General features: G+C 32.4%; 3 protein-coding genes and 1 long non-coding RNA gene across 5 annotated transcripts; 1 reads left to right on the forward strand and 3 right to left on the reverse strand.

The window, feature by feature from the left end:
- Positions 1-2,345: 2,345 nt before the first annotated feature.
- Positions 2,346-4,782, forward strand: LOC106396720 (ACT domain-containing protein ACR5). 2 transcript variants are annotated; one of them, XM_013837191.3, is made up of 7 exons: positions 2,346-2,479; positions 2,595-2,654; positions 2,863-2,935; positions 3,025-3,070; positions 3,160-3,342; positions 3,431-4,147; positions 4,241-4,782. In XM_013837191.3, exons 2-7 carry the CDS (start codon positions 2,651-2,653, stop codon positions 4,571-4,573), a joined length of 1,356 nt encoding a protein of 451 aa, XP_013692645.1. In that variant the 5' UTR covers positions 2,346-2,479; positions 2,595-2,650; the 3' UTR covers positions 4,574-4,782. The 2 variants fall into 2 exon arrangements, with proteins under 2 accessions (XP_013692645.1, XP_048637194.1); XM_048781237.1 differs by having other exon boundaries at positions 2,369-2,478; positions 2,586-2,654.
- A 3,976-nt stretch (positions 4,783-8,758) lies between these two features.
- BNAA06G39800D (universal stress protein PHOS32) lies at positions 8,759-10,670 on the reverse strand. Its single transcript, XM_013862698.3, has 3 exons — positions 10,191-10,670; positions 9,307-9,395; positions 8,759-9,221 (listed from the first exon to the last, which is right to left on the reverse strand). The coding sequence occupies exons 1-3, from the start codon at positions 10,486-10,488 to the stop codon at positions 8,934-8,936; spliced, it is 675 nt and encodes a 224-aa protein (XP_013718152.1). The 5' UTR covers positions 10,489-10,670; the 3' UTR covers positions 8,759-8,933.
- Positions 10,671-10,871: 201 nt separating this feature from the next.
- LOC106421849 (agamous-like MADS-box protein AGL3) lies at positions 10,872-13,740 on the reverse strand. The gene is made up of 8 exons (XM_048781238.1): positions 12,948-13,740; positions 12,094-12,175; positions 11,908-11,969; positions 11,726-11,825; positions 11,580-11,621; positions 11,470-11,511; positions 11,209-11,378; positions 10,872-11,112 (listed from the first exon to the last, which is right to left on the reverse strand). The coding sequence occupies exons 1-8, from the start codon at positions 13,130-13,132 to the stop codon at positions 11,022-11,024; spliced, it is 774 nt and encodes a 257-aa protein (XP_048637195.1). The 5' UTR covers positions 13,133-13,740; the 3' UTR covers positions 10,872-11,021.
- Positions 13,741-18,870: 5,130 nt separating this feature from the next.
- On the reverse strand, positions 18,871-21,311 carry LOC125609827. The gene is made up of 4 exons (XR_007339942.1): positions 19,737-21,311; positions 19,584-19,637; positions 19,374-19,485; positions 18,871-19,123 (listed from the first exon to the last, which is right to left on the reverse strand). It is a non-coding gene; the product is annotated as an uncharacterized LOC125609827 (long non-coding RNA).
- Between the last annotated feature and the right edge of the window lie 2,715 nt (positions 21,312-24,026).

Raw genomic sequence — 24,026 nt, forward strand, 5'->3', positions numbered from 1 at the left:
AGCAATTTATTATTTGATTGTGTCTGGTTTACATAAGAAAATATTATGTCTCATCTTACCTTCTTTTACTAGTGCATATGCATAAATGTTTTTGCTTCTCGAAATATGAATCAAACTTACACTCTCAAATGAGCTTGTAAAAGTCGTGACGCTTTTATTTCTGAAGTGAAAGCTGGTCAGGCAATCATATCCACTAAATCTGAATAGTCAGTCTCCATTAGGATCGTGAAGAGTTGCCTATCTCTCACACACGATATTAACCAGAGCAATCATTCCATCTTGGCATGTAAAAGCTGAAAGATTTCTGCGGCAATCACGAAGTCTAATTGATTCAGCAGCCAGTCGGTTCCTAATACTCCATCCTAAATACATGAATTTCTAACCACTAATAACCAGACGACCGTTGAATTAGTTACTAAAACAACTATGTTTTAAAAATGCCAATTCGGATATTTATACAAATTTAAGTTATCTACAAGGTATAACTCTCGATATGTGTGATTGCGTTCTGAAAATAGATCAAGTTATCAACAATAATGTCGATAAAACAAACGTTAATTCTTGTAAAAAATATTATCTGACCATCTGACATAAAACTAAACAAGTTAAAAAACGTTAGTTTCTGATGAGTCATACAAACACCAAGGACAACATTTATAAGAAAATATATGATTCAGTCTAAGTTGGCTTAGACTTTTCTCCAGTGTCACATTACTATGAATTCGAACCAAGGTTTCTATGTCGTACTTAGTAAAATTCGGTATATTTATAAGCAGTAAACCAAAGATATTAAACTCATAGGATACCACAAAACAGATAGTAAGCTCAGAAATTATCACTAATCGTATGTTTCAAAGTATCATAAGTAACAAGCTATTTTTTATGTTTTGTAGAAACACCCCTTTCGGACTTGTTTTTTTTTGTTTCTATTTTTATAAGAGTTTTGCTATTGTTTATTTTAGAATAGAGAGCTAAGGAGAGTATTTTAGAAGTTATGTATTAATAATGCATAAAAGGTAGAATTGAAGAAACAAGACAATGAGCAATGGAGATTCGTAGTAACATGCGGCCGGCATGGTCCCTCCTCTACGCATTTCTCTTCTACTAAAACATTTGACATTCTAAACGGCATGCTTTTCTCTTCCTTTATATTTTTTTATAACCCTTTTTCAATAGAAATATAAACACTAATCAAATTCAACTAGTGTTTTCCTGTTCTTAATTGATTTTTAAAAATACGTTTATTGGAGGCATGTCAACGGGATTTGTGTTCGGTGACTTAAGATATCTCAGTCATCCAATATCTTTTTTATGCATACAACTTTTCACCTTAATTTACTTAAGCCTTCAGTTCATTCTATAAGTATATTACTATTCTATATCGAGTTTACAGATGAATTACTAAAATTAATAGGATTACATAAGGAGTTCATGTATAAATTAGTTGTTGATTTAAATCAACGTAATTTGTTGTTCACAAATTTACATTTACTCGAATCACGATGATTTAAAAATTAAAGACTTCATAATATCCACCAAATTTAATGGGATATTTAGTGTGTAAACATGTGAAACATATTCCCTTAGATTATGGTCCTTGTTAACTGCATTAATGTTCATGTTCTTTGTTTTGCCGCTATGGTTGGATTCCACTCAATCCCAAACATCCAATATCTTTGGAGTGTATGAACACATGACATATTCGGCCAATTCTAGAAAACTTAGAAAATACTAGTTGATAACAAATTTAATTCTAAAACTAAAAGAAATTACTAGCTTCATAATTTTTTATGGTAATACAAGTTAGTAATTGTTTTCTTAAATATCCTTTGTCTAGTATTTTCTTACAATGTATTTTTCATATTCTTTTATTTTTGATCTATTAACCACAAGGTTGGTTATTTGATTTTTAAGATTAGAAGCCATAACTCAACTAGTTTGTTTTCAGGTACTTTGCTATTGGTTTGGCATGAAACTAAATTCTAATATGTATTACTAGTTGACAACAAAGAAATATTAGAATCCGAATCAACTGATGTGTATTTTTTTTAAGGCTTTGTATATGTTAATTTTCAATATCATTTGGTCTATTTTCTACTGTTAATTATTCATATGTCACCAAAATAATTAGTCTTTGTTCTCATCCAAACACTCTAACTAATCTTCTAAAGTTGGAATGTAATAAGTCAAAAATTAATCGATTTGTTTCCCAATCGAAACTCCCAAAAGAATCTGTCTGTGATTTACTGCCCCAATTAAGAGTTATCAAGTAGGATCTACTTAACCGGCCGGTACACCTGTCTAATGTTATCCTGACAACCGAGGGCGGCTACTAACGTGCGCCAAGTGTATATATGACTAGACTCATCCTCATCACAATTTAACAAAAACAAAATAAAAGAGTGTTTCATCTGTGCAGGTATAGAGAGGAGAATCGTGTCGGCTGAATCTGTGTCAGAGACAGAGCATAGTGTGAAGTGTAATTGGATCTCCACTTCTTTTTTCCCCTTTTAGATTTTTATTATTTAATTAATTAATTAATTATCTCTTTCTCTGAATATAAATTTAACAAACTTTCTCGTGATTTTGCAAAGTCTTCCTCTTCCTCCCAGAGAGATATCGATCATCAACAAACACAATCGAATCGAGAATGGGTTCGTTGCTCCTCTCTCTCTCTCTGTTCTTCCTCGATGATTGATTGTTCAATTTTGAGTCTTTTGATTATGGGTTTGTTCAATTTCGAGTCTTTTGATTATGGGTTTGTTAAATTTCGAGTCTTTTCGTCATGGGTTCGTTTGTAATCGTGTTATAGGGTTTACTCTCTGTTTTGGTTTTAATTGGGTTTTGTTTTGTATCTTTCAGATGCTTGCTTGAGCTATTCATATCATATGGATGATGAGATTGCAAGGTTTATCAGAAGAGTTAATCCTCCAAAGTAAAATATCTCCTGAACTTTGATCTTTGTTATGTTTTTTTTTTTCCAATTTAGACTTAGTTTTTTAATTTGATTATTATTTATTTTAGGGTTGTGATTGATAACGATGTCTACAAGAACGTCACTGTCATTAAGGTAACCTTCTCTGAGATTTCATTTTCACATTATTAGGTTTGGTTTTGTTGAGAAGTAAAAAATCAATTTTGATTTTGTGTTTTTGTTAGGTGGATAGTGCGAATAAACATGGGATTCTTCTGGAAGTTGTTCAAGTCTTGACTGATCTTAACCTCACCATCAAGAAAGCTTACATCTCCTCTGATGGTGGCTGGTTCATGGATGTCTTCAACGTCACTAACCAAGATGGGAACAAAGTCACTGATGAAATAGTTCTTGATTACATCCGTAAAGTAAGTGTTGTTACCTCTTGTTTCTGTTCTGTTCTGTCAGGTTTGGTGATGTGATTCTTTAACTCTTTGTGTGTGTGATTGTTTGCAGTCTCTTGGCCCTGATGAGTCTTCTTGCTACAGTCCGAGATCAACCATCGGTGTTAAACAATCTGTCGACTTCACCGTCATTGAGCTCACAGGAACTGACAGGCCCGGTTTGTTGTCCGAGCTCTGCGCTGTTCTAACCGACCTTCAATGCAACGTTGTCAACGCTGAGATCTGGACGCATAGAGCAAAAGCAGCGGCTGTGTTGCAAGTAACAGACGAGGAAACCTCCTCTGCGGTTACTGATCCAGAGAGGTTGTCCAAGATCAGGAAGCTTCTTGGCTACGTGCTCACAGGCGGAAGCAGGAGCAGGAGATGTCGCGAACCCAAGACCACGGTTTCTTCTTCTCTCAACGCTGACCGTAAGCTTCATCAGCTGATGTTTGCGGATAGAGACTACGACGAGTGGGAGAATAACGTTGATGATGAGGATAAGATTGGGAGAGTGGTTCCAGATGTGGATGTCTCCAACTTGCATGATTTGGATTACTCTATTGTGATGATCAAATGTAAAGACAGACCAAAGCTTCTCTTTGATACTGTCTTTACCTTGACGGATATGAAGTATGTGGTTTCACATGCCAGCATTGATGCTGAAGGCCCTGAAGCTTATCAGGAGTACTACATAAGACATACGGATGGATCTCCTGTGAAGTCTGAGGCAGAGAGACAGAGAGTGATCAAGTGTCTTAAAGCAGCTATTCAGAGAAGAGTCTTTGAGGTAAAAACTAAAAACATTGTTATGATCTCTGCTTTGGAGAAGAATGTTTGTTTGTGTTGTTGTTGGCTTTAACTTTTGTTTATATGTTGTTAGGGGTTGAAGCTTGAGCTTTGCACTTCGGATAGAGTTGGATTACTATCAGACGTGACTCGGATATTCCGTGAGAACAGTCTTACGGTGACAAGAGCTGAGGTGAAGACAAAAGGAGGCAAAGCGCTCAACACATTCTACGTGAGGGATGCTTCTGGTTATGAAGTTGATGCAAAGACCATAGATTCAATCAGACAAGTGATTGGTCAGAAGATACTTCAAGTCAAAGGGGGAAACACAGAGGTGAAACCGAGTTCTCCAGAATCTCAAACGGGGTTTCTCTTTGGGGTTTTCAAGTCGAGATCTTTCGTCAATTTCGGGTTGATCAGATCTTGAACATAGTGTTACTCTTTTATCTGTAAATGACAGTAAGTAGCAGTGCATTGTGTGAATGTGTAGTACAAGAAGAAGCTGCTTTTAGAACATCAAAGTTTAGATTCTTACAGGGCTTTTTAAAGTAAATTCTTGTGTACTTTTACATTTGGTGGATTGTATATAAAATTGGATTACAATCACTTTCCATAAGATTTTCTTTTGACTGGCTCTGTTGAAACATATTTTTTCAGGCGGCCATAGAATTTTATTATGGGGTTACTGTTCATAATTAGCAAACAAGTTGGCATAAAATTATAAGTATTGAATTCTAACTTTGAGCCAAAAAGTCAAAGGAATGTGGTTTCATGATCATCGTTGATTGGTGTGCCACACCTCTGACCATGACATTTCCCATGTGTCTCTCCTTCTATCCATAACTTTTAATCGTTTGTTTATGAAAAAAATCAAAATTGATAAAAACTTGGACCAATGGACTTCACTTATTTGTTGTGAAAATGTATATTTGCCTTAACGATCATTTTCATCTATTTTTGGACGGCAAGATATCATATACTTTTATTTTGTCTGAAATAATGTCATTGGTCCCAACAAATACCAAAAGCGACAGAAAATCTGAGAGGGCTCTACAAAATTGTGTCAGACAACAAAACACCAACTAAAGCCAAACCAGAGAAAGAACGATACCAACTAAAATGAGTAAGAAACCGAAAGAGACACAAATAAAAAAAAAAATTCAAGTACATTATGGTGCCAATAGTGATATACATCATACATCTATGTCAATTAGGATCGTCCATTCTCTAAATTTATCAACATGTATTTATAGAACAAAACAGAACAGGTATAATACTTCTTTATTTTTGTCAAAATCAGGTATAATACTTTCAAATGCAAAAACATATTTGAGGTCACATTCTTGAAATCTTGGTAGATTATTCAAATCGCTTAGAGGTCCATTCTCTCCCATCACGCCACGTCACATGCATGGAACAAATCGAAAAGAAATATTCCCTTGTTTTGTCTTTTTATTATCACATACAAACATATTCATAAACTTTTGAGATAATAATAGCTTAGATCAAACACGTATAAGTTTGTTCCAAAGCCAAATGATAATTTGAAACTGTATGATTTGATTAATTTTCAAAATACAAAAAATTTCATTATACCACTCATATTCTTCCCTAGGGAAGGAAACCCAGTCGACTCCAAACGGAACGGTGCCATTGTACAAACTCATAGTTAAGACGTCTTCCTAGTAAATTGAAATGAGAATTTAATTTCATCTAATAAATCGTTTGGTATCGCATCTACAACTATAAATCACATGCATCACTTCTTTTCCAAAGAAAAAAGTAAATCTTTGAAATTGCATCATCTTATCAAAATGAGCGACGACGAGAAAAGAGATACTTCAGTCTTTGAAATTGCCATGGCGGTCATAGGTGTCGTTGGAGCCGTTGCTGGCTTGTTCTCCGGGATGGGATCAGGACCCCAAACGAAGACTATGAAGGCTCCCGGTAAGGATGGTCGGATTTTCAGGAATGCTTTCGAGAGCGACCCGAAAGGGTATTTCCAGAACCTGCGTAAGAAATGAATATGTTTGATGATGTATGTGGGACTAGTACTTCAGATTTCTACTATATGATGAAACAATAAGAATAATGACAATAATAGCTAGGGTGATCATGGTATGTCATATGAACCTTGTTATGATCGTTATGCAATAACGAAGTTTAATCTATTTTGCTCTGCTTATCATCAACATCCATCGATAATATGTTAAAATACGAACGGCACATAAAAGCTAGTCATGAATTTTTTTTTTTTGGTCCAATATAAAATGAGCGATCAATCGAACCAGATATATAAGAAACCAAGATGTTTACTTAGTTTAGGACAATTTTGAGTGCCGACGTTACGACGTATTCTACTCATCCCCCACGCGTTTACGAAAAAAAAAAAGCGCTGATGGTCGTTCAAACTGAACCTTTAGAATTTTTACTATATTATGTTTAAAATCTTTGCTGACAAGACACCAAGTCATTAAGTACTTTGTGTAAAATATTTTGATTTCAAAAAAAAAAATTAAATCTTTTTTTGGCACAAAAATTGAAATCTAAATGTTAAAGAAAAAAGTAAAACTAATATTAATGAAAAGGGAACTATGTATATGATCTTTTCTCCTTTCACCTCTTCAAGAAATGCTACCGTGAAGCCATTATTCCAAGACTAACATCTTTTTGTGTTTATATGTATATAACTCATGATTCAAGAAAGTATTAACCCTCATTTATTTTCTTCTTACCTTGTCGATTATTATTCTAAAATTGTTTATATTTTTAGAGAGATACCATAAGATATCAATACAATTTTAAATCATAAAAATCTCCAATGATCAAAATAAGTTTTACTAAATACATATAACTAAGATTAACTAATTTAATCATAGATTTTTGGAGGGAGAGGAGGATGGGGTTTAGGATTTAAAAATTAAAATATATTTTTTTAACTTTTTTATAAAAGAACTTTCAGATTTCGAAATAAAATTTCAAAAAAGAAGATTGAAAAAAAAATCGGAAAAGGTTTCAAATATAGAATAAAGTTTTTTTCGAAAAATATTATTTATTTTTATTATTTATTTAAATGTTTATTAAGTATAATTTTCATTTACCTTCAAGACTTTTTTTGATATTTTTTTCTCCGCTTGTGTTTATTCGGTCAAAAATGTATTTTAGGAGATTTACCCGTATCTTTAATCGATACATTATACATACAACTATGTAAGTATAAATTCCCACGCTTCTTTAAGAGGCTAATTAATTCTTTCGTCTCTCTAAGAGTCTCTTGCTAGAATTAATTACTCACACCATAATCATCAAATTACGATTCAAACATTTTAAGCCTCCTAGAAAATTGAGTTATCTTGTAAAATGTAGTCAACTTTCGAACCCCGATAAAAATATTAATATCCAGTTCAACTATATAAATCCCATGAACGAAATAGTTTTATCAAAAAAAGAAGCAACAACTAATTTGCGCACAGAATAGAAAAAGAAGAAAAATATAACAAACATGAGTTTTTTCGATTTTGTTGCTACTGCAGTAAGCGTATGTACTGCTGTTACGGCAGTAAGTGCTGCAGCAACTGCCGTTGGTGTTGTCGGTACCGCCGTTGCTGTTGCCGGAGCTGTCACGGCCGTCAACGATGCTGCACAAAAGATTAACAAATGATGAATGATCTTTATACGAAAGACGGGGTTTGCAAGGGTGACTGAATAATGATTCGAGTTGAATTCTACATTTCTACTTCCTCTTATTTTGTAATGTTTTATCTTTTTTTTTGTTTGTTTAAGTTTATTTATGTTATCTATCTGCAAAACTTTTAATCAATTGCTTTTTATCTGTTTTTAGAGCATCTCGAATGTATAACTCCATTTTTTCCTCCAAAATGGAGTAAAAATAAAAATGGAGTAAAATTACTCAACTCTACTCTATTTTCCACTCTATAATGGAGTGATGAACAAACAAAAAATAGATTACTCCATTTATGGAGTACATTTTATTATGGAGTGAAATATGAAGTTGGTTTGAAACATTCTTTACTCTATATTCACTTTTACTCCATTTTAGAGGAAAAAATGGAGTAGGGATAAAGATGCCCTTACAATTTATATGCAATATTTTGCATATTAGTTGAATAATTTAAATTTAGATAAAATATTGCTTTAACTTTTGTGCAAGACAGTAAATCTTATAATAAGGAATGGAGTATTCTTCAATGAAAATTGAAATGTTACATTTTTTAATCTCTCTCAAGTCTCAACTGATGCCTTTATGATCGTCAAGCTTTGTGCACTCTTTTAAGGTGACAATAAACTAGTTTAACTATTGACCATGAGACCATTGATCAACTCATGCCTTATTCAGAGTCCGTATTTTTAGTAAATGCAGATAATAGTCTGTTAAAAATCGCTAGACAAGTGTTATCAACGATATGGCGATCGATACATCAAAACATTTTAAGACAAATATTAAATTGAAAACTGAAATAAAAAAATTTCCAAAAAATTTCGACTAGTTTTTTTCTGTTTGCCTAACTACAGGTTGTGTATGCATGAAGAATGCTTCTTAGCTTATTATATTATAATTAGCTTTTTTTAAGTAATAACACAATAACAAATATAATGAAAACTGAAGTCTTTACACTCTTGTTCTTTTTCTTTAGAGCAGCAGTACATGATAGAGAACAATCATATCCATGAACACATCAAAAGAAAGCAATAAAGATCATTTCAATTAACAAAAGACAAAAGAGAAAAGGATTTTGATTTAAGATGTGTGATAGCAATAATAAAAACTAGGCCAAGAGCCAGAAATCTTTGTGACGTTTCGTGGTGATCAAGTAACCTCCGTTGTTACTTTTCTTCCTTACGGCAATAGCCATACACTCGGAGTTATGAATACAATACTCAACCACTCCTCCTCCTATTCCTCCTTTTGCTCGCCACTTCCAAATCACGCGCCACTTGGAAGTTCGTTTTCTCTGACCTAAAACCAAAACTCCAGCTCCTTGTTTCTTTGCTTCCGCCACTATTGTCTTCCCTTTCTCCTCCGCCGTTTCAACCACCACTATCTCCGTCTTCACCTGAAAAATAAGCAAAGAAAGCACTGATGTCAAAATGAGCTTTTAATCGAATCAGTTTCTCTGATTTTGTTATTAAAGGCCTTACATTAGGTTTCTTGAGCTGACAAAAGTTCTTCAGTGGATGAACTTGTTCATGAGCCCTTGAGTTTCTCTGCCCTTGTGTCTCATCTGTAGCTATTTAACATAATAAACATACGGTTAATAGAGATTAAGCAATACCAAACGTGATAGCCTCCCCTGCCCAGTCCTATCATCTTTTGGGTTGGGGCCTGTTCTAAATAGTATAGGGTTGAGTCGAGTATGAACCAAAAATTCTGAAGCCGAATATAAATGACAAATACAAAAAGTAAAACCAAATTTATGACAAATAAAGATGGTTCAAAGATATCTGATTTTTTTTAAAAATAAAAGGCATTTCTGTAATTAAATCTAGAATCTAGGTCTGTGCTGTTCACTAATTAACACATCGAACTCAATAAAAGAAACATTTTTCATCTTTTTTTTTTTGAGTAAACAATTTTCTTCATCTTTATATAATTTTTTGATCATTTTTAGATGAGTAAAAAACACACAAATATCCCAGGTTATCTTTATCTTAACAGTGAATTGACTTTGCCGTGTATATTAGTATATCTTTGTAAATTTGACTATTGGAAAAGTTCCTAATTATACAACTCATTTCAAAATAAACACAAAAATTAAGAAGAGTTATTATTTAAAAAAAACAAAACAAAAATACAAATTTTGAAAGTATGAAACCGAGGATCAATTAATGAAACAAAGAAACTTTAATCACACAGGTAACAATGTTGGGCCGAATTTAAGCCCAATTACCCTAGAAAGCCGATAAGTTGTTCTTTTTGGTTGTTCATCGATGACGGTTCTACTGGGAATGGGATACCTTCTAAGTTCCAATTAAATGTTAAATGCAAATTTGTGTACATACAGTATATAAATTATGCTTATTACCTTGCCCTACAGGTGTTTTTGTGACATGGAGGAGAGTGATATTGTCTTCATCTTGAACACATTGTGTTAATGCCCATTGAAGAGCATTCTTTGACTGTGAAGTTGTGTCCACAACAACCATCACTTTCCTCCCACTCTCAGCTTCACCCTTCTTATTGCCTTCCTCTGTTTTCTGATTCTTACTGCCGTTCTTTCTAGAACCAGAAGCACTTCCTTCATCTAGTGATTTGCTCGAAGATGATCCTCCTTTGAATGATGTCCTAATCTTATTCACCCAATACCCAGCTGGTTTCCCCATTTTGATAATCCTTCTCTCTATTGTTCCTTTCGTTTTCTGCTTTGTGTTTTTGATTGTGTTTTAAATAGTGCTTTTTGTTTGTATGGTTTTGGTTGGAGCCATTTCTTGAACGTGCTTGCCATGAAAATAAACAACTACCCCCTTTTGGACCTGTTCTCATAATCATTTTTAATAGATTTAATTAGCCGTTTTAATAATCCAGATCACAATCTTGATACAAATGCAGAGCACTACTTGTTTCAGAATCCAATTATAATCTAGAGAATTAAATCATAGTACGACTAAGTTTCTATGATATTTAAAAATAAAATTAAAAGAATGTTCCCACAAATTCTGTATTTTTAAAAAGTTCAAAAATATTTAAATATTATGGGAGAAAAAAGTGATAATGTGGAGTATGACATTACAGCTCTTGATTATATAACAGTGTTTGTAATCATGAACTATTGTTCTCTTGCAAAAACACAAAATGGTACAAGCAATGATATGTGATCTATAAAACACACATACGTATACATTGATATGTAGTTTCTTCAGACCATCCATCCAGGGAAGAACCCATTAATAACATTCTGTGATGTTGTTGCAGAGTTGCTTGCATTTGGCACCCCAGGATTGTAATGACTGTTCCATAAAAACAGACAAAAATCAATTATAAATCTTGCTGATCATAGAAGGTAATTCATTAGGTCTTCACTGTTATCTGTGGTAAATTCCTACCTCATCTGCAATGCTACATTGCCCTGTAAAGGCCTAAAGAAACCCACTTCTTGACTAAGAGGGTTCGCATGATAAGAAGTCATGCCTTCTTGTTGTTGTTGTTGGGAATGTTCTGCAGAAGATGAAGCTCCCCATAGTGTTTGATTAAGGGTTGCATCACTTTCCTCCAACTGAGATAGATAGAGAGAGAGGAAGAGAAAATGTTGTCAAAGATCTCAAATGAATTCAGTTTCTTGAGCTATAATATTTTGATGGCACTACCTTTCTCTTAAGATCTCTGTTGGTTTCCAGTAACATTTCCTCCTGTAAATTAATGAATATGAGAATGTGTTGTGTTGAGATTCTTGGATACTGTGATACTCTTTATGTACCTTGCTTTTGAGGTCAGATAGTTGATCAAGCATCGACCGGGCCTGGTAATGAGAAAATAAAGCCACAAAGATTTGGTACTGTTCTAAATGTTCTTCGGACCAAATAATCTAATGTCAACTTGACGATTTCTTGAGATTGTGTATACCTTTCTGGATCTTATTTGCCTCAGTGATGTATCTACTTGACGTTCTAGCTGCTCAAGCTCATCCACTCCCATCCAGGCTATCTCTTCACCTAGCAAATGCCTAAAAACAAGCAAATTCCAGAAGAGTTAATGTAGTAGGAGTAAGCATTTACTCAAGATGTGGTATGAATTATGCTATGTACCTTTGTGAATGTTGAAGGACCTCAACTCTTGATTTGAGATTCAAGTAGTCTTGGTACCTCTCCTGCCATAAAATAAAACTTAATTAAGGATCATTTTTTTTTGCTAAAATAATTAAGGACAGTTTCAAGTTTCAAAACGTTCGAGTCAGTTTTTTGATAATTCATATATGGAGAGAGAAGATATACCTGCAAGTCTTTAGCTGATTGATTTGGATCCATTGTTGCATAACTGTGTTTTCTATACTTCTCAACCATCTTGGCCATACCACTAGTTCATATAAACAAATGATCACTTGATATTTAACATTTATTAAAGCAATCAAACTTTGAATTTCTTTTGAGAAATATTTAAAAAAAAAACCCTTTAGAGCATTGTAAAATCTCCATGTTAAATCCAAGAACATGAAGATCAATATAAATCTCATGATGGGTTTACAAAAAAAAAAAGCTGTTTATTCCAAAAAGGAAAAAAAAAATTGTTATGAGCAAAAGAAACATATGAAATTGAGTATCATCACAGTTGTCTCTTTTAACTTTAACAGGATAATAAGTACTTGGGAGATACGAACTTAAAGAAGTAGAGAAAGTATTTTGGTGTGTTCTTTAATTTACAGCTTTGTGTATATCCAGAGGTCAATTCTTTGTCTCTCTGGAAATTTGGATCACCCCCTTCAAGACTTAATCTCATGTGTAAAAGCTTTCACTATAGATTTATATTATTAGATATAGCTTCTATATACAAATCTTATTAACTTTTCTTTTCAAAGTCTCTTAACTCATTATCTAGACGATCTAAGACCCTCGGAATATGATCATCTTTTTGTTAATTTAATCTCCGTCTAGAAGTCAGATTTGTTCATTAAACCCTAATCAACCGATCCTAACAAAATCATGAAAGGTCCAAGCAAAATCATGATTTGCTTATATATTCTCCAACAATCCTTAAAAATAATCAAAAACCTAAAAATCTGAAAAGAGAGGACAAAAACAGAAACTGTAGAAGAGAGAGATGAGAATCAAAGGTTAAAGATTTTAGTTACCTAGGGCTGCTGCAGAATTCGTAGAGCTTGCCACGGTTAGAGAAAATGAGAAGAGCAATCTCAGCATCACAAAGCACAGAAAGCTCATAAGCCTTTTTAAGCAAACCATTCCTTCTCTTTGCAAAAGTAACTTGCCTGTTGATCTTGTTCTCTATCCTCTTCAACTCAACTTTTCCTCTTCCCATCCTTAAGTTTTCTCGCCTCTCTTTCTCTCTCACCAAGAAACAAAAAAATAAAACAACAGAAAACTTTCTTTCTTTTCAACTCTAAACGCACAAGTAATGATTTACATATATATAGAAGAGTATGTATAAGTAAATTGTGAAGAGTGTAGATCTTGTCACAAAAGGATTCTAAATCTAGGGCATGAATTGGTTTCCTCTCTTGTCCAGTTACTGGTGGTGGAGGAGATGGTAGTGGTGGTTGAGATAGTGGTGCTGGTGGGCCACGGTGTTCAGGTTCTTCTTTTGTTGGAGTGTTATAAGAGAATAGCTTTGTGTTTGATTTTTGCAGATGCTAAGCCATTCTTGGCCAAATAAAAGCTTACAAACTTATATCACAAACTTTCCTTTTTTTAAAGAGAAAATATAATAATTTCGTTTATATGTCAATATGTGTATATATATACCACATAGTTTTATTCTTACTTCATGAGGAAATAATTTTATTTTTTTATTTTTAGATTTCTTTTATATATACATTTTTGTCTTTTTGCAGAAGATAATAATTGATTCCTAGTACTTTTCCAAGGAGAGTTAAGATATCTCTCTCCCTAGTCCAACCAAAATGCTCCAACTTTTCTCTATCACCCTCCTCCATTAGATTTAAAGATAGATAGATTTTGCCATATATGTATATATATAGATTGCTTTCTTGCATCAGATCTAGTCCCTAGTTTATCAATATATATGCTCAGAAAAGATTATAAATACAACATGTAAAAGATGCCTTAAATAGAGCATATTCACAGGTCTAACTCCTATCTATTTGTATTTCATGATCTGGTTACATATTTTTCATGAAATGAAGAGAAATAAAATAACGTTTTTCAGGTATTGACACGTTTAGATTATGAAAAGAACACTATAATGTATATATACTCTGTGTGTGTGTTGTGAATAAAAGTAAGAAAATGATAGGCTTGTAAAGATTTTTTGTTTGATTTGCCTCTCTTGCCGACAGGTTCTTTCGTATGACAGCTACTTCACGATCGTTTAAATGCATAAAACAGTTCTACACTTACCGACAAATTGTGTCAAAAATTGAAATGGTTAATCTGATATATATAGTACAATCATCAATAAAAAGAAACTGATATAGCACGTACTCTCTACTATTTAGTATCTACTATCAAAGTTTTGTTAATCTATCTTCTTAAATACTGTAGAATCCAAGATAGATTTAAAGATAAAACTAATATTAGCTTCTATATGCTCATACTCATATGTATTATAAACATAACAATGACTCATAGATGCTTGAAACAAGAGCTGGACACCATTTACTCTGATTTATCTTGGCAAGAGAAAGGAAAACAAAAGAGAATATCTTATGAACAGTTTAGCTCTCAAATCCTAAGATTTTTTCAACTTTTTCGTAGGATGCTTCTTGTCGGGTTAACAAAATAAAACTTCACTTACAGAAAAGGCTAGGCCCTGTGATTACTTGACATGGCTATCTTGTTTGTTCTCACTTCTTCTCTTGGCATCTTATATTACATTCATGATGATGATGGTTGTTAATCTACTCATGTGATATGTCTCACACAACTTTTTTTTAACTTGCTTGCTGAGTCATGTTTCACTTGGTACCTTATTTATTTTCTTCAACCGTAAATCACAAAAAAAAAATTAATTTTTTCTTTTGTGCTAGCTAATGATCTATTTATTTTATCTTATATTAAACTTCTTGATGGAAATGCATGTCTTATCCCTATTATCATGTATAAATTAATTAGATATTTATCTTCTACGTACTCGCTATTCTCCACCATTCTTTTATGGTACCAGCCTACCAGGTGGTCACCTTACAATATGCAACATATAGACAGATGCTCTAGTTTACATCTAAAAGGAATAAATACCAAAGAATACTGCAATGCGAAGTTCAGAAAAAAATACTGCAATGTTATATTTCATATTTTTATATGGAAAATTTTGGTGGATAAGTCAGAGACAGAAAATGATCTCTTATCAAATACTCATCTTCAATAGTTTTCTAGTAAATATCCAATATTTAGATATGTAAGCCTTCTGGTTACTGGTTAGAAAATAGTAACTTCTAATACATTATCAACTACTACTTACGAAAAAATAAATAGAAGAATGAATAGTTTCGTACGAACTGTTGAATAATATTATTCTGACTATTTAAAAAAAAAATTGTCAATATAATTTTTTTTTAAACACGATCATTGTTTCTAATAATTTATGTATATATGTTTGGGGTAGTAGCAATGCTCTCCTTTCGTAGGAAGAAGATTGTCCCATGGATCTACCATTATAAGTTTTATTATTTTGTAGACCAATATAACAAAACTGTAGGTATATATATATATATATATTCAAGATAGAGGGGATCCATTAATATTTCCAACACACTATAATAATATAATGTAGGTACCTGATGCTTGTAGACTTTTTTTGGGCTTAATTTTAATTTTCATTAACCAAATAAATGTATACAGTGATTTTTACCTCAAAAGAATTTTTTAATATCACCAAGAAATACGTCTATGGATCCTAAGCTACCCAATCACCTGATTCTTGCAAAGTTCTTCTGTGTCATTAGACTAACAAATTGGAGCTAGATTAGACCACACCTAGTTAATGACCATAGACATGAAGTTGTTTGAGCTATAATTGTAAGAACTTTATTTATTTTATTTTTTTGAACAAAGAGAACTTTATTTATTCTGCACCTAGTTATGATGTATTAGTTGAAATCTAATTCAATATCGTTCTTCTTAGATTTTCTTAATTTATTAAGCTTCGATAGGAAAATATAATATAGAATAATTAACGTTTTTTCCTTACACCAGAGCTGGTATAGGAAACGTTATATTTAAATATATTTGTTAAATTATGGTTCATTTACATAACATAATTTAATAATGAGATCATATATTAAACAAATAAACTATGTGTAATGGAAAATAAAGAGCTTAGCTAAACAAAATATCCATAAGGGGTGAAGGAAGTATAGCCTTACCAGTAGATTAAGGTTTTCATTTGTCCTTAATCCACAAGGTTAAAAACCATATCTAAGGCTTTCATTAAAAAGTATAAAGTCTGTACTGGTAATTTTTTTTTTTTTTTTTGAAAAATCTGTACTGGTTATTGATGAAAAGATTCTTATTGTGTTCTCAAAAGTTTATTAAGTCTTCTGTTAGATAAACACTAATTCTCTCGGTTTGTGGTTTTAGTCCAAATTGGAACCCTCTGTCTTGTAACTATGTAATAAGTTTCATGTACAGTGAATGAAGCCAGCTTAGTGCTTTTGGTGTTAAGTATCATGATTCCGAATAAGTTCATATATAACATTGTATGTTTTGTTAAAGCTTGCAAAAATCACAGTCATTTTGCTTCTCTGTGGAATATCAATATATTAAAATGAAAAACTATAAAAAGAGTATCTCTAACTTCATTTCACTTCACTTTTCACTACAAAATGAAGTTTGAAATAAGAAATACTTCAAACTCTCTTGTTCTATTTTCTAATTTATAATAGAATAAAATTCATAAAGAAAATAATACTTAGTCAATTTCTAGAAAAAGCAACTTTAACCTAGTCCATAATAGGAGGTAGCACGAAGAGAGTTGGCCAAAAGTCGTAACATTCAATATGAACATGGTTTTCTGACTAAACATCTTTATCAGTTAGTAACATTTTTTATTTTTATTTTGATCAAAACGTAAGATGAGGGAAAGACTTTTGTCTTTGGTTTACCTTTAACAATCAAAACGTAAGATGAGGGAAGCATCAAGCATTTGCAGGTTGAGGTTAGGGACAGAGCTCGTACACTACGTGTCGAACTCTTAATGGGTCAAGAAATCAATTTTCCCTACCATACGCTCTTCGGACCGATGTGTTCGAGTGAACGAAACAGTCATACGTACATCACGTGCCAGAAAAGACACGTGTCCACATATCACTGCCTATTTAGTATTTACCAGTCTGGATTAAGACGTGTGGGCCATTCTCGCACGGGGTTAGACTCATTGCTAAATATGTGATGCGATGCTAATCTACTTAATAGTGACGCAGTATAATGCAATGAAGGCTGCATATATTATAACAGCATCGAAAGGAATGAAAGAAGTAAAGATGAACTTAGCTAAATGGAGATGAAAAGGATGATTAGAGAGAGACACGTTCTTTCCCAGTTTATTCCACTTTAGATGCAAATTATTTGTTCTGTCACCATTAGCATATTCAAGTGTTTCAAACATCATAATCAGTTATATAGCGCTAAAGATTGGCAGATGATATGTTAGTACCATTTCGGGCGGAAGTTGCACCGTATTATATTATTTTTTTTGTTGCTAAGAGTTGCATGGAATATTTATTTCATGGATAAGTTTTTTGAAACAGAACTTTTTTTACATTGTTACCTTATTAAGTACTAGACTTATATGACCCATAATCTTTTAAATTTTTGGAACCAACCATTTGATAGTACCATATTTAAACGCAAGTCACATATTCTAAATATGATGAAACTAGCAAACCCTGAGAATTAAAAACCACCACACCACCATTATATAGACGTAGAAAATTATTTTTTATTAATTTTCTTGTGTAATTTTTAGCTGTAATTATTATTTTATTATTATTATTACTAGGTAAGGAATCCGTGCGATATCGCACGGAAATCATTTTATAAAAACAAATAAACCATATTTTATTATTCCAAAGTTTACTACTATGAATAGTTCCAAAATTTATCATAGTTGTAATTGTTCATCTCTAAAGACTACCATCACTGATAGTTGTAATGGTTTATACATATATAACATTATAAAATAACTAAATGATCAAAAATTAAATTATCTAAATATTTGTAGCCAATTTAAATATTTTTAATGCATATAAAATAGATATGAAAATGAACTAAAAGATAACTCATTAACACTTTATGCCAATTTCTGGATAAAAATGTCTTTGTATATTTTATATAATGTGTATTTTCATTTTAAAATGCAATAGTTTTTAAGTAGTAGTGAATCTATGCATGATATATGTAATTGTGTGTATTATCAATAGATTAAGAAGCAAAAATAAATGTGAAAGGGTGTGTGTGTCTTTCCAACCTAAAAATTGCAATTGTTTTTAAGAAATGGTTAAAATGCATTAAAGGTGTCTTTTCATAAAGATGTCTATACGGCAGTGACTTCGCCAGAAGGGAGAAGTGTTAAAATATAGATTGTTTCTTTTTGAACAAAACAGAACAAAAGTTTTACTTGTGAAATAGAAAGAAAACGAATTACGTTACAAACGACAAGCTTTGTTTCATGAAAGACAAATAGAGTATGAAAGAAAATTAACTTTATTAATTTATGGTTGTTCACATACACACACTAATTTCTACAGATCATGTTTGATCTATATAGAGATCAAAGGTTGTGAAGAAGAGACATGACGCTTAATCTAAGGGCAACATTATTGGTTCTACAAAATTTTGTCCTTAGAATAAATTAGTATTATTTTTTAGTTAGAGACAAATGCATAAGGACTTTTTTAATTTTGTTGATTATTGGTAGGACAAAAAAAAGTCCTTAGCATATTTTATAATATTTATTTGAGACAAACGTTTGATCAAAATGTGTTTGCTTCTTTTGTTTGGTGGGATGGATAAAATATGAGACAAACGTTTGATCAAAATATGTTTACTTCTTTTGTTATGACAGGGAACAAGATCATCTCAACAATGAAACGTGAAGCAGAAATAAGTAGAGTAAATCTTTGATTACAAACTATATAAAAAGGTAGTTTCTATGTTCTACGTGCAAGAGACTCCTCCTTGCACAATCAGAACAACGATCACAAAATCAAATCCACATACCCGAAACCAAAAAAAAAAGATCAGAACAATTAAGAAAAAATCAGATAATGTTTGCCCCTGCATCCAGATTTGCCCAGCAAAATCAGCTCAACCACAATCTTTCCCTCTACGCCTGCAAGAATCAAGCAACAAGAACCCAGAAGAAAGTATTACAACTTGCACATATATAAGAAGAAAATAAATAAAACAAATTGTGGTTTGGCAAGAGAAACGTTATAAGCAAGAGAAAAAGAACATGAACTAGTTGTCAAGTGTCTGTCGAATTCTCTCGGGACTCCTACCATCTCACCCAGTAACATAGCAAAATAAATATGAACTGATTAAGCTAAAACCAAATTGGGAAAAACACAGAGCTTACAAACCCAATGAAGAAGAGGGGACAAAGTAAACTTTGTGGGTAACTCATTCAGGTGAACCATTGATCTGAATATCAAAGTAAACTTTGTGGGTAACTCCTTCTAAATCCTCTCCTACCTGATAAATCCCACAACGCAGAGAAACCCCAATTACAAAGTCTGACCACATCTTTACAAAACCAAAAAAATGCAAATGAGTTCAAGTTCAATGCTCACCCGATCAGCAACCTTCTCATTGACCATGGGATCAGTAACATCAGTCAATTTAATCTGAGTTGCATTAGTGAAACCCAGAAATCGTAAGTAATGTAGCAAGCCCAGATCGATAAACTATAAGAAAAGTGAGGAGCAAGGATCAAAAGTTTTAACCTGGATGAGGGCAAGTGTGACGCAGTCATCGGAGACAGTCTCGAAGAGGCGGAGGAGAGACATCTCGTGATGTTGGAGGCTAGGATTCAGCCTCTGCCTGATGATAGGCGTCGAAGAAAGGGTCCAGAGAAGTAGCCTCTGCCTGAAGCTATGGCTTCCCTTCTTCAGTTGCTGGGGATCATCGCGCCTTCCGCCATCGATCTTCAACTCTCTCTCTCTCTCTTCTCAAAGAGACAAGGCCCAAAGGGCAACACGTGAATCATTTCTCAAACCAAAACGCTTCCACCATTCCCTTGCCGACACCTATCACCTAAGGACAAAAAAAAAATATGTTAGCCAACGACAAACCGCGTCCGTCCCAGCGAAATTATACAATTTTTATTTAAATAAAATCATATAAAGCCTAACGACTTCCTCTATCATACCCCGATAATGTTGCTCTAAGAGACACAAGTATCCAATCTAAAGTCACGACTCTTACACACACACCTTTTAATACAATATTATTACTTAATAACATACAACCAAAAACTCAATTACAAACTAACAAGAAGAAGAAAACATTTGCCGGTCGATGACCACATCGATGAAGGGGGAGATGATCTATAATTCTCTTTTTATTCCTTTCTCTACTTCTCAAAAGCCATCTAAAACCAGTGATAAAACTCACTGTATTGATTCCAATTATCAACAAGTCAATAATGGGGCTGTTACTTCAACGGAAGGGAGAATAAGAAAGACGTTTTAACGTGGCGCCTTATAATTTATTTATTTTCTTTTTTTTTTATTTAAAAATTATTTGCTAATTCTGCTATTTAACAACAGTATGAGAAGAGATAACGAAACAAAGTATATATATATATTTTTAAAATCTGGTTTAAAAATTTCATTATATAGGATCCCGAAAAGGTACATCGTTTACTACTCTAGAAGAAAATATGTATTGTTTGAGATAAAAACTCTTTAGAGAGGAGTTGCGAGAAGACATAACTCATAAGAAATTTAAGCAAAAAAAAACTAAAACCCTCGGATAAGAAATAAGACAATTATGACCGTCGGATTGTAACTCTTCGCTTTTTTAAAAACTATGAAAAAATATGTTTGTTACTTTAAATGGAATGTGCTGTCCGAGCTCATTCAGAGAAGAGTTGCTAAATATTGTTTTCTTGTTTAAATAAACATTCATAGCAAACATATATTTTATCCTTTATATCATAAAAACAGAAAGATGACAAAAACAAAATCATAAAAACAGAAAAATCTGACCGTTGAATTGAAACTTTTTTTCCTAAGATGTCACCGAGTACAGAATTATGTTTTGCTATTATATATAGAAAATACTAATAATTGTAAAAAGACACAAATCGAAATATTTTAACTACTTTTTTACGAAAAGATAGAACTTTTTTATAATAAGAAGATACAACTTTTAAAACTAATATATTTAAAAAAATTAATGAAAAGATACAATTTTTAATATTAATTGAGATTCCTAATGAAAATATACAACTCCTAAAATTAATAGAGTTCAGTTTTTACACAAAAGAATAACTTTTTATAATGAAAAGATACAACTCTTAAACTAATACATTTTTTTTTATGAAAAAACACAACTTTTATAATGAAAAGATATAACTCTTAAACTAATAGATTTCAGTTTTTTTTATGAAAAGACACGACCTTTGGAATTAATTGAGATTGCTATTATTAGTAGCAAACCCACTTTTTTTTGTTTCGGGTGAGATCAGCATTTTTTTATAGGAAAATAAAAGTTGAATTGCACGGTAGATATTGCTCCATTATGCAATCTATGGTCAAGTTTTAGTTTCGTTTTAATGTATGACATCATCATCAGTTACTAATCCAAACAGTGTGTCTTTACGTTCATTTTTGAAAAGACACAACGCTTCTCAAAAAACGCACCCTTGCAAAATGAAATTTCTTCACAAATTTATATATTGTTTCTTTATCACTTTCTTTCGTCACTTTTATTTATTTTCTTACAATTTGAATCCGGAGAGAAATAGAAAAAGCATTAAGAAACGTTTGTGAAACAGAAGCTAGAAGTTAAGATGATGATAAAGATAATTCACGGTTGGAACATGTCAAACCACATTGATAAGAAAGATGCAGGTGAGTGACGATTTGATAGTGGGTTCACATAAATAAATAGACGCTGTGAATCACTGAAAAGGTGTGATACTTGATGGGTTGCCACTTGCCCTGGGATCCAACCCTTGGAACACTTTGGGGCACGACAGTTTGTTTTTAAGGTGTAATCAAGTGATGAGTCACCACCTATTTGACAGACATGGATGAAGGGGAAGATGCTCCATAACTCTTTTTTTCTTCTCCCTTGCAGCGAAGTCACCGCCCAATGTAGACTTGTTTATCATTGAAACTAATGCTGTTTCGTTGGTTAATGGGTTTGACACCAAAACGTGGAACTGTAATGTGCTACGTTTCTTATTATAATTTTCGATTGAATATCAATTTTCAGAAAGTTTCTTAATGGAAAATAAGAAAACAGCAGGCGGCACGTACCTATTGCATTGTAAGATCTTAGTGGTTCATATAATTATTTAATACTCGTTCGAGTGTATCGGTATCATTACGATGCCATACTAATGAGATTACGAGCTCGTACGTTAAAGTGCCGAGACGACGAGACCGTCGAACGATGTACGATACGTATGATGACGAGACCGTACAATCCCGAACGTTTCAGTAAATAAATCATGAACCCTCGTAATACAGTTGGTTCATGGCTCAGAGAACCAGAGAAAGAAAGAAAAAAACATTATAGTGACATGACTGAAATTCGTGTATGAAAATTGGACATGAATCATGTGTTCATGAAAACACAACCTTTCAACCATTTTATTTGATTAGTGAAAATTATGCTTTGAGAAGACATATATATAGCCTATTTATAGATTTTCAAAAAAAAAATTGAAGTGTCACATCTTTTCAATTTAAAGGTTATTTTTTTTGAAATAATACAAATACGAAGAATCACAACTTTTCAATATAAAAGGACACAACTTTTAATTGTTGAAAACACTTAATCTTTCAACATAAATGAAGTTCACAACCTTTGAAATTAATCAGGATTGCTATTATTAGTAGATTTATTATCCATAGAATCTTACATTGGGTGCAAATGGATTGTAGATTTTGGGAATAAAATTGTATGGGATAACTTATTCTTTAGATTCCAAAATTGTTTTACCATTTGAATACAATAAAAAACGTTTTAGCAAAAAGAAAAGGGATAAAAAACAAATCTCATTCCAATAATTCATGTGGAATGTATGAAAAATAGAAGGTGTTATAAACATCTATATATATAAAGAAATGTTTGTCTCTCTCCCGTGAAGCCACGTCATCAATTAGTGCGTTCTGGGAGTGACACGTGTCCCATTTTATATTTAGGGCCAAAATAAATGAATGCAGTTAAGGGTAATTGAACCCAACACCTCTAGCACTGGTACTTTCTCTTAGAACCACTAGGCTAAAGTCACTTTTTATAAATATGTGGCCGCGAAAATACTTATTATCGTGTCAGCTAGAAGCTCATGCTTCTTCTGCTTGTGGCCAGGGCCGACACTGAACTGACGTCAAGATGAAGATCATGAAGTTAAAAACTTTGCTCCAAACAGTTTTGCAATGTTTCCAACCTTTATAACTTGATGCATATAATATATATCAAAATACATTTGTTGTACACGCTTTTATTAGTTTTGCTTTTAAAAGAAGGTATTTACAGTTATAAATGTTTTGTGCCAGTGAAGTAATGGTTGAAAAATCTCTATACATATGTCATTTTAAAATAACACCCAACTTCTATATATAGTCAATACATATGTCCATGTTATATTCTAGACTAAATATTTTCTCTTTTAAAAATAAAGAAAACATTTTTTTTAGTTTATAAGCAAATGTTGTAAAGCAAGTATGCATTATACAAAATAATATATATTTAAAATCCATCCACAAAAACATAAAAGTTGTTATATGCCTCTTTTTGACACATGTACACTCCACTATGAATAAAAATTAAAAAAAAAACAGTATTGTCATCAAACTTTATCACAAATCCACATTTGTACATCTATAATTATGAGTTGGACAATTAGTTAATTTGATACAATACCAAAGCAAGAGTAATCGAAAAACCACTATACCACCGCATACTAATAAGTAAGACATAACAGATAACCAAATTCTTGAATCTTAAAACAAATTTCAACTCGAGCATTTAGTGAATATCAAATTAACTAATATCCC

This window comes from Brassica napus, chromosome A6, assembly GCF_020379485.1.
Source record: "Brassica napus cultivar Da-Ae chromosome A6, Da-Ae, whole genome shotgun sequence".
Taxonomy (NCBI): Eukaryota; Viridiplantae; Streptophyta; class Magnoliopsida; order Brassicales; family Brassicaceae; genus Brassica; species Brassica napus.

Coding starts and splice junctions, on each gene's coding strand:
- LOC106396720 (XM_013837191.3), top strand. Junction 2,936..3,024: donor AGAAGAGTTAATCCTCCAAA/GTAAAATATCTC, acceptor TATTTATTTTAG/GGTTGTGATTGATAACGATG. Junction 4,148..4,240: donor TTCAGAGAAGAGTCTTTGAG/GTAAAAACTAAA, acceptor ATATGTTGTTAG/GGGTTGAAGCTTGAGCTTTG.
- BNAA06G39800D (XM_013862698.3), bottom strand. CDS start 10,488: ATGGGGAAACCAGCTGGGTATTGGGTGAATAAGATTAGGACATCATTC. Junction 9,396..10,190: donor AAAAACACCTGTAGGGCAAG/GTAATAAGCATA, acceptor TATGTTAAATAG/CTACAGATGAGACACAAGGG. Junction 9,222..9,306: donor GTCAGCTCAAGAAACCTAAT/GTAAGGCCTTTA, acceptor CTTATTTTTCAG/GTGAAGACGGAGATAGTGGT.
- LOC106421849 (XM_048781238.1), bottom strand. CDS start 13,132: ATGGGAAGAGGAAAAGTTGAGTTGAAGAGGATAGAGAACAAGATCAAC. Junction 12,176..12,947: donor GAATTCTGCAGCAGCCCTAG/GTAACTAAAATC, acceptor TATATGAACTAG/TGGTATGGCCAAGATGGTTG. Junction 11,622..11,725: donor GGCAAATAAGATCCAGAAAG/GTATACACAATC, acceptor TCTCATTACCAG/GCCCGGTCGATGCTTGATCA.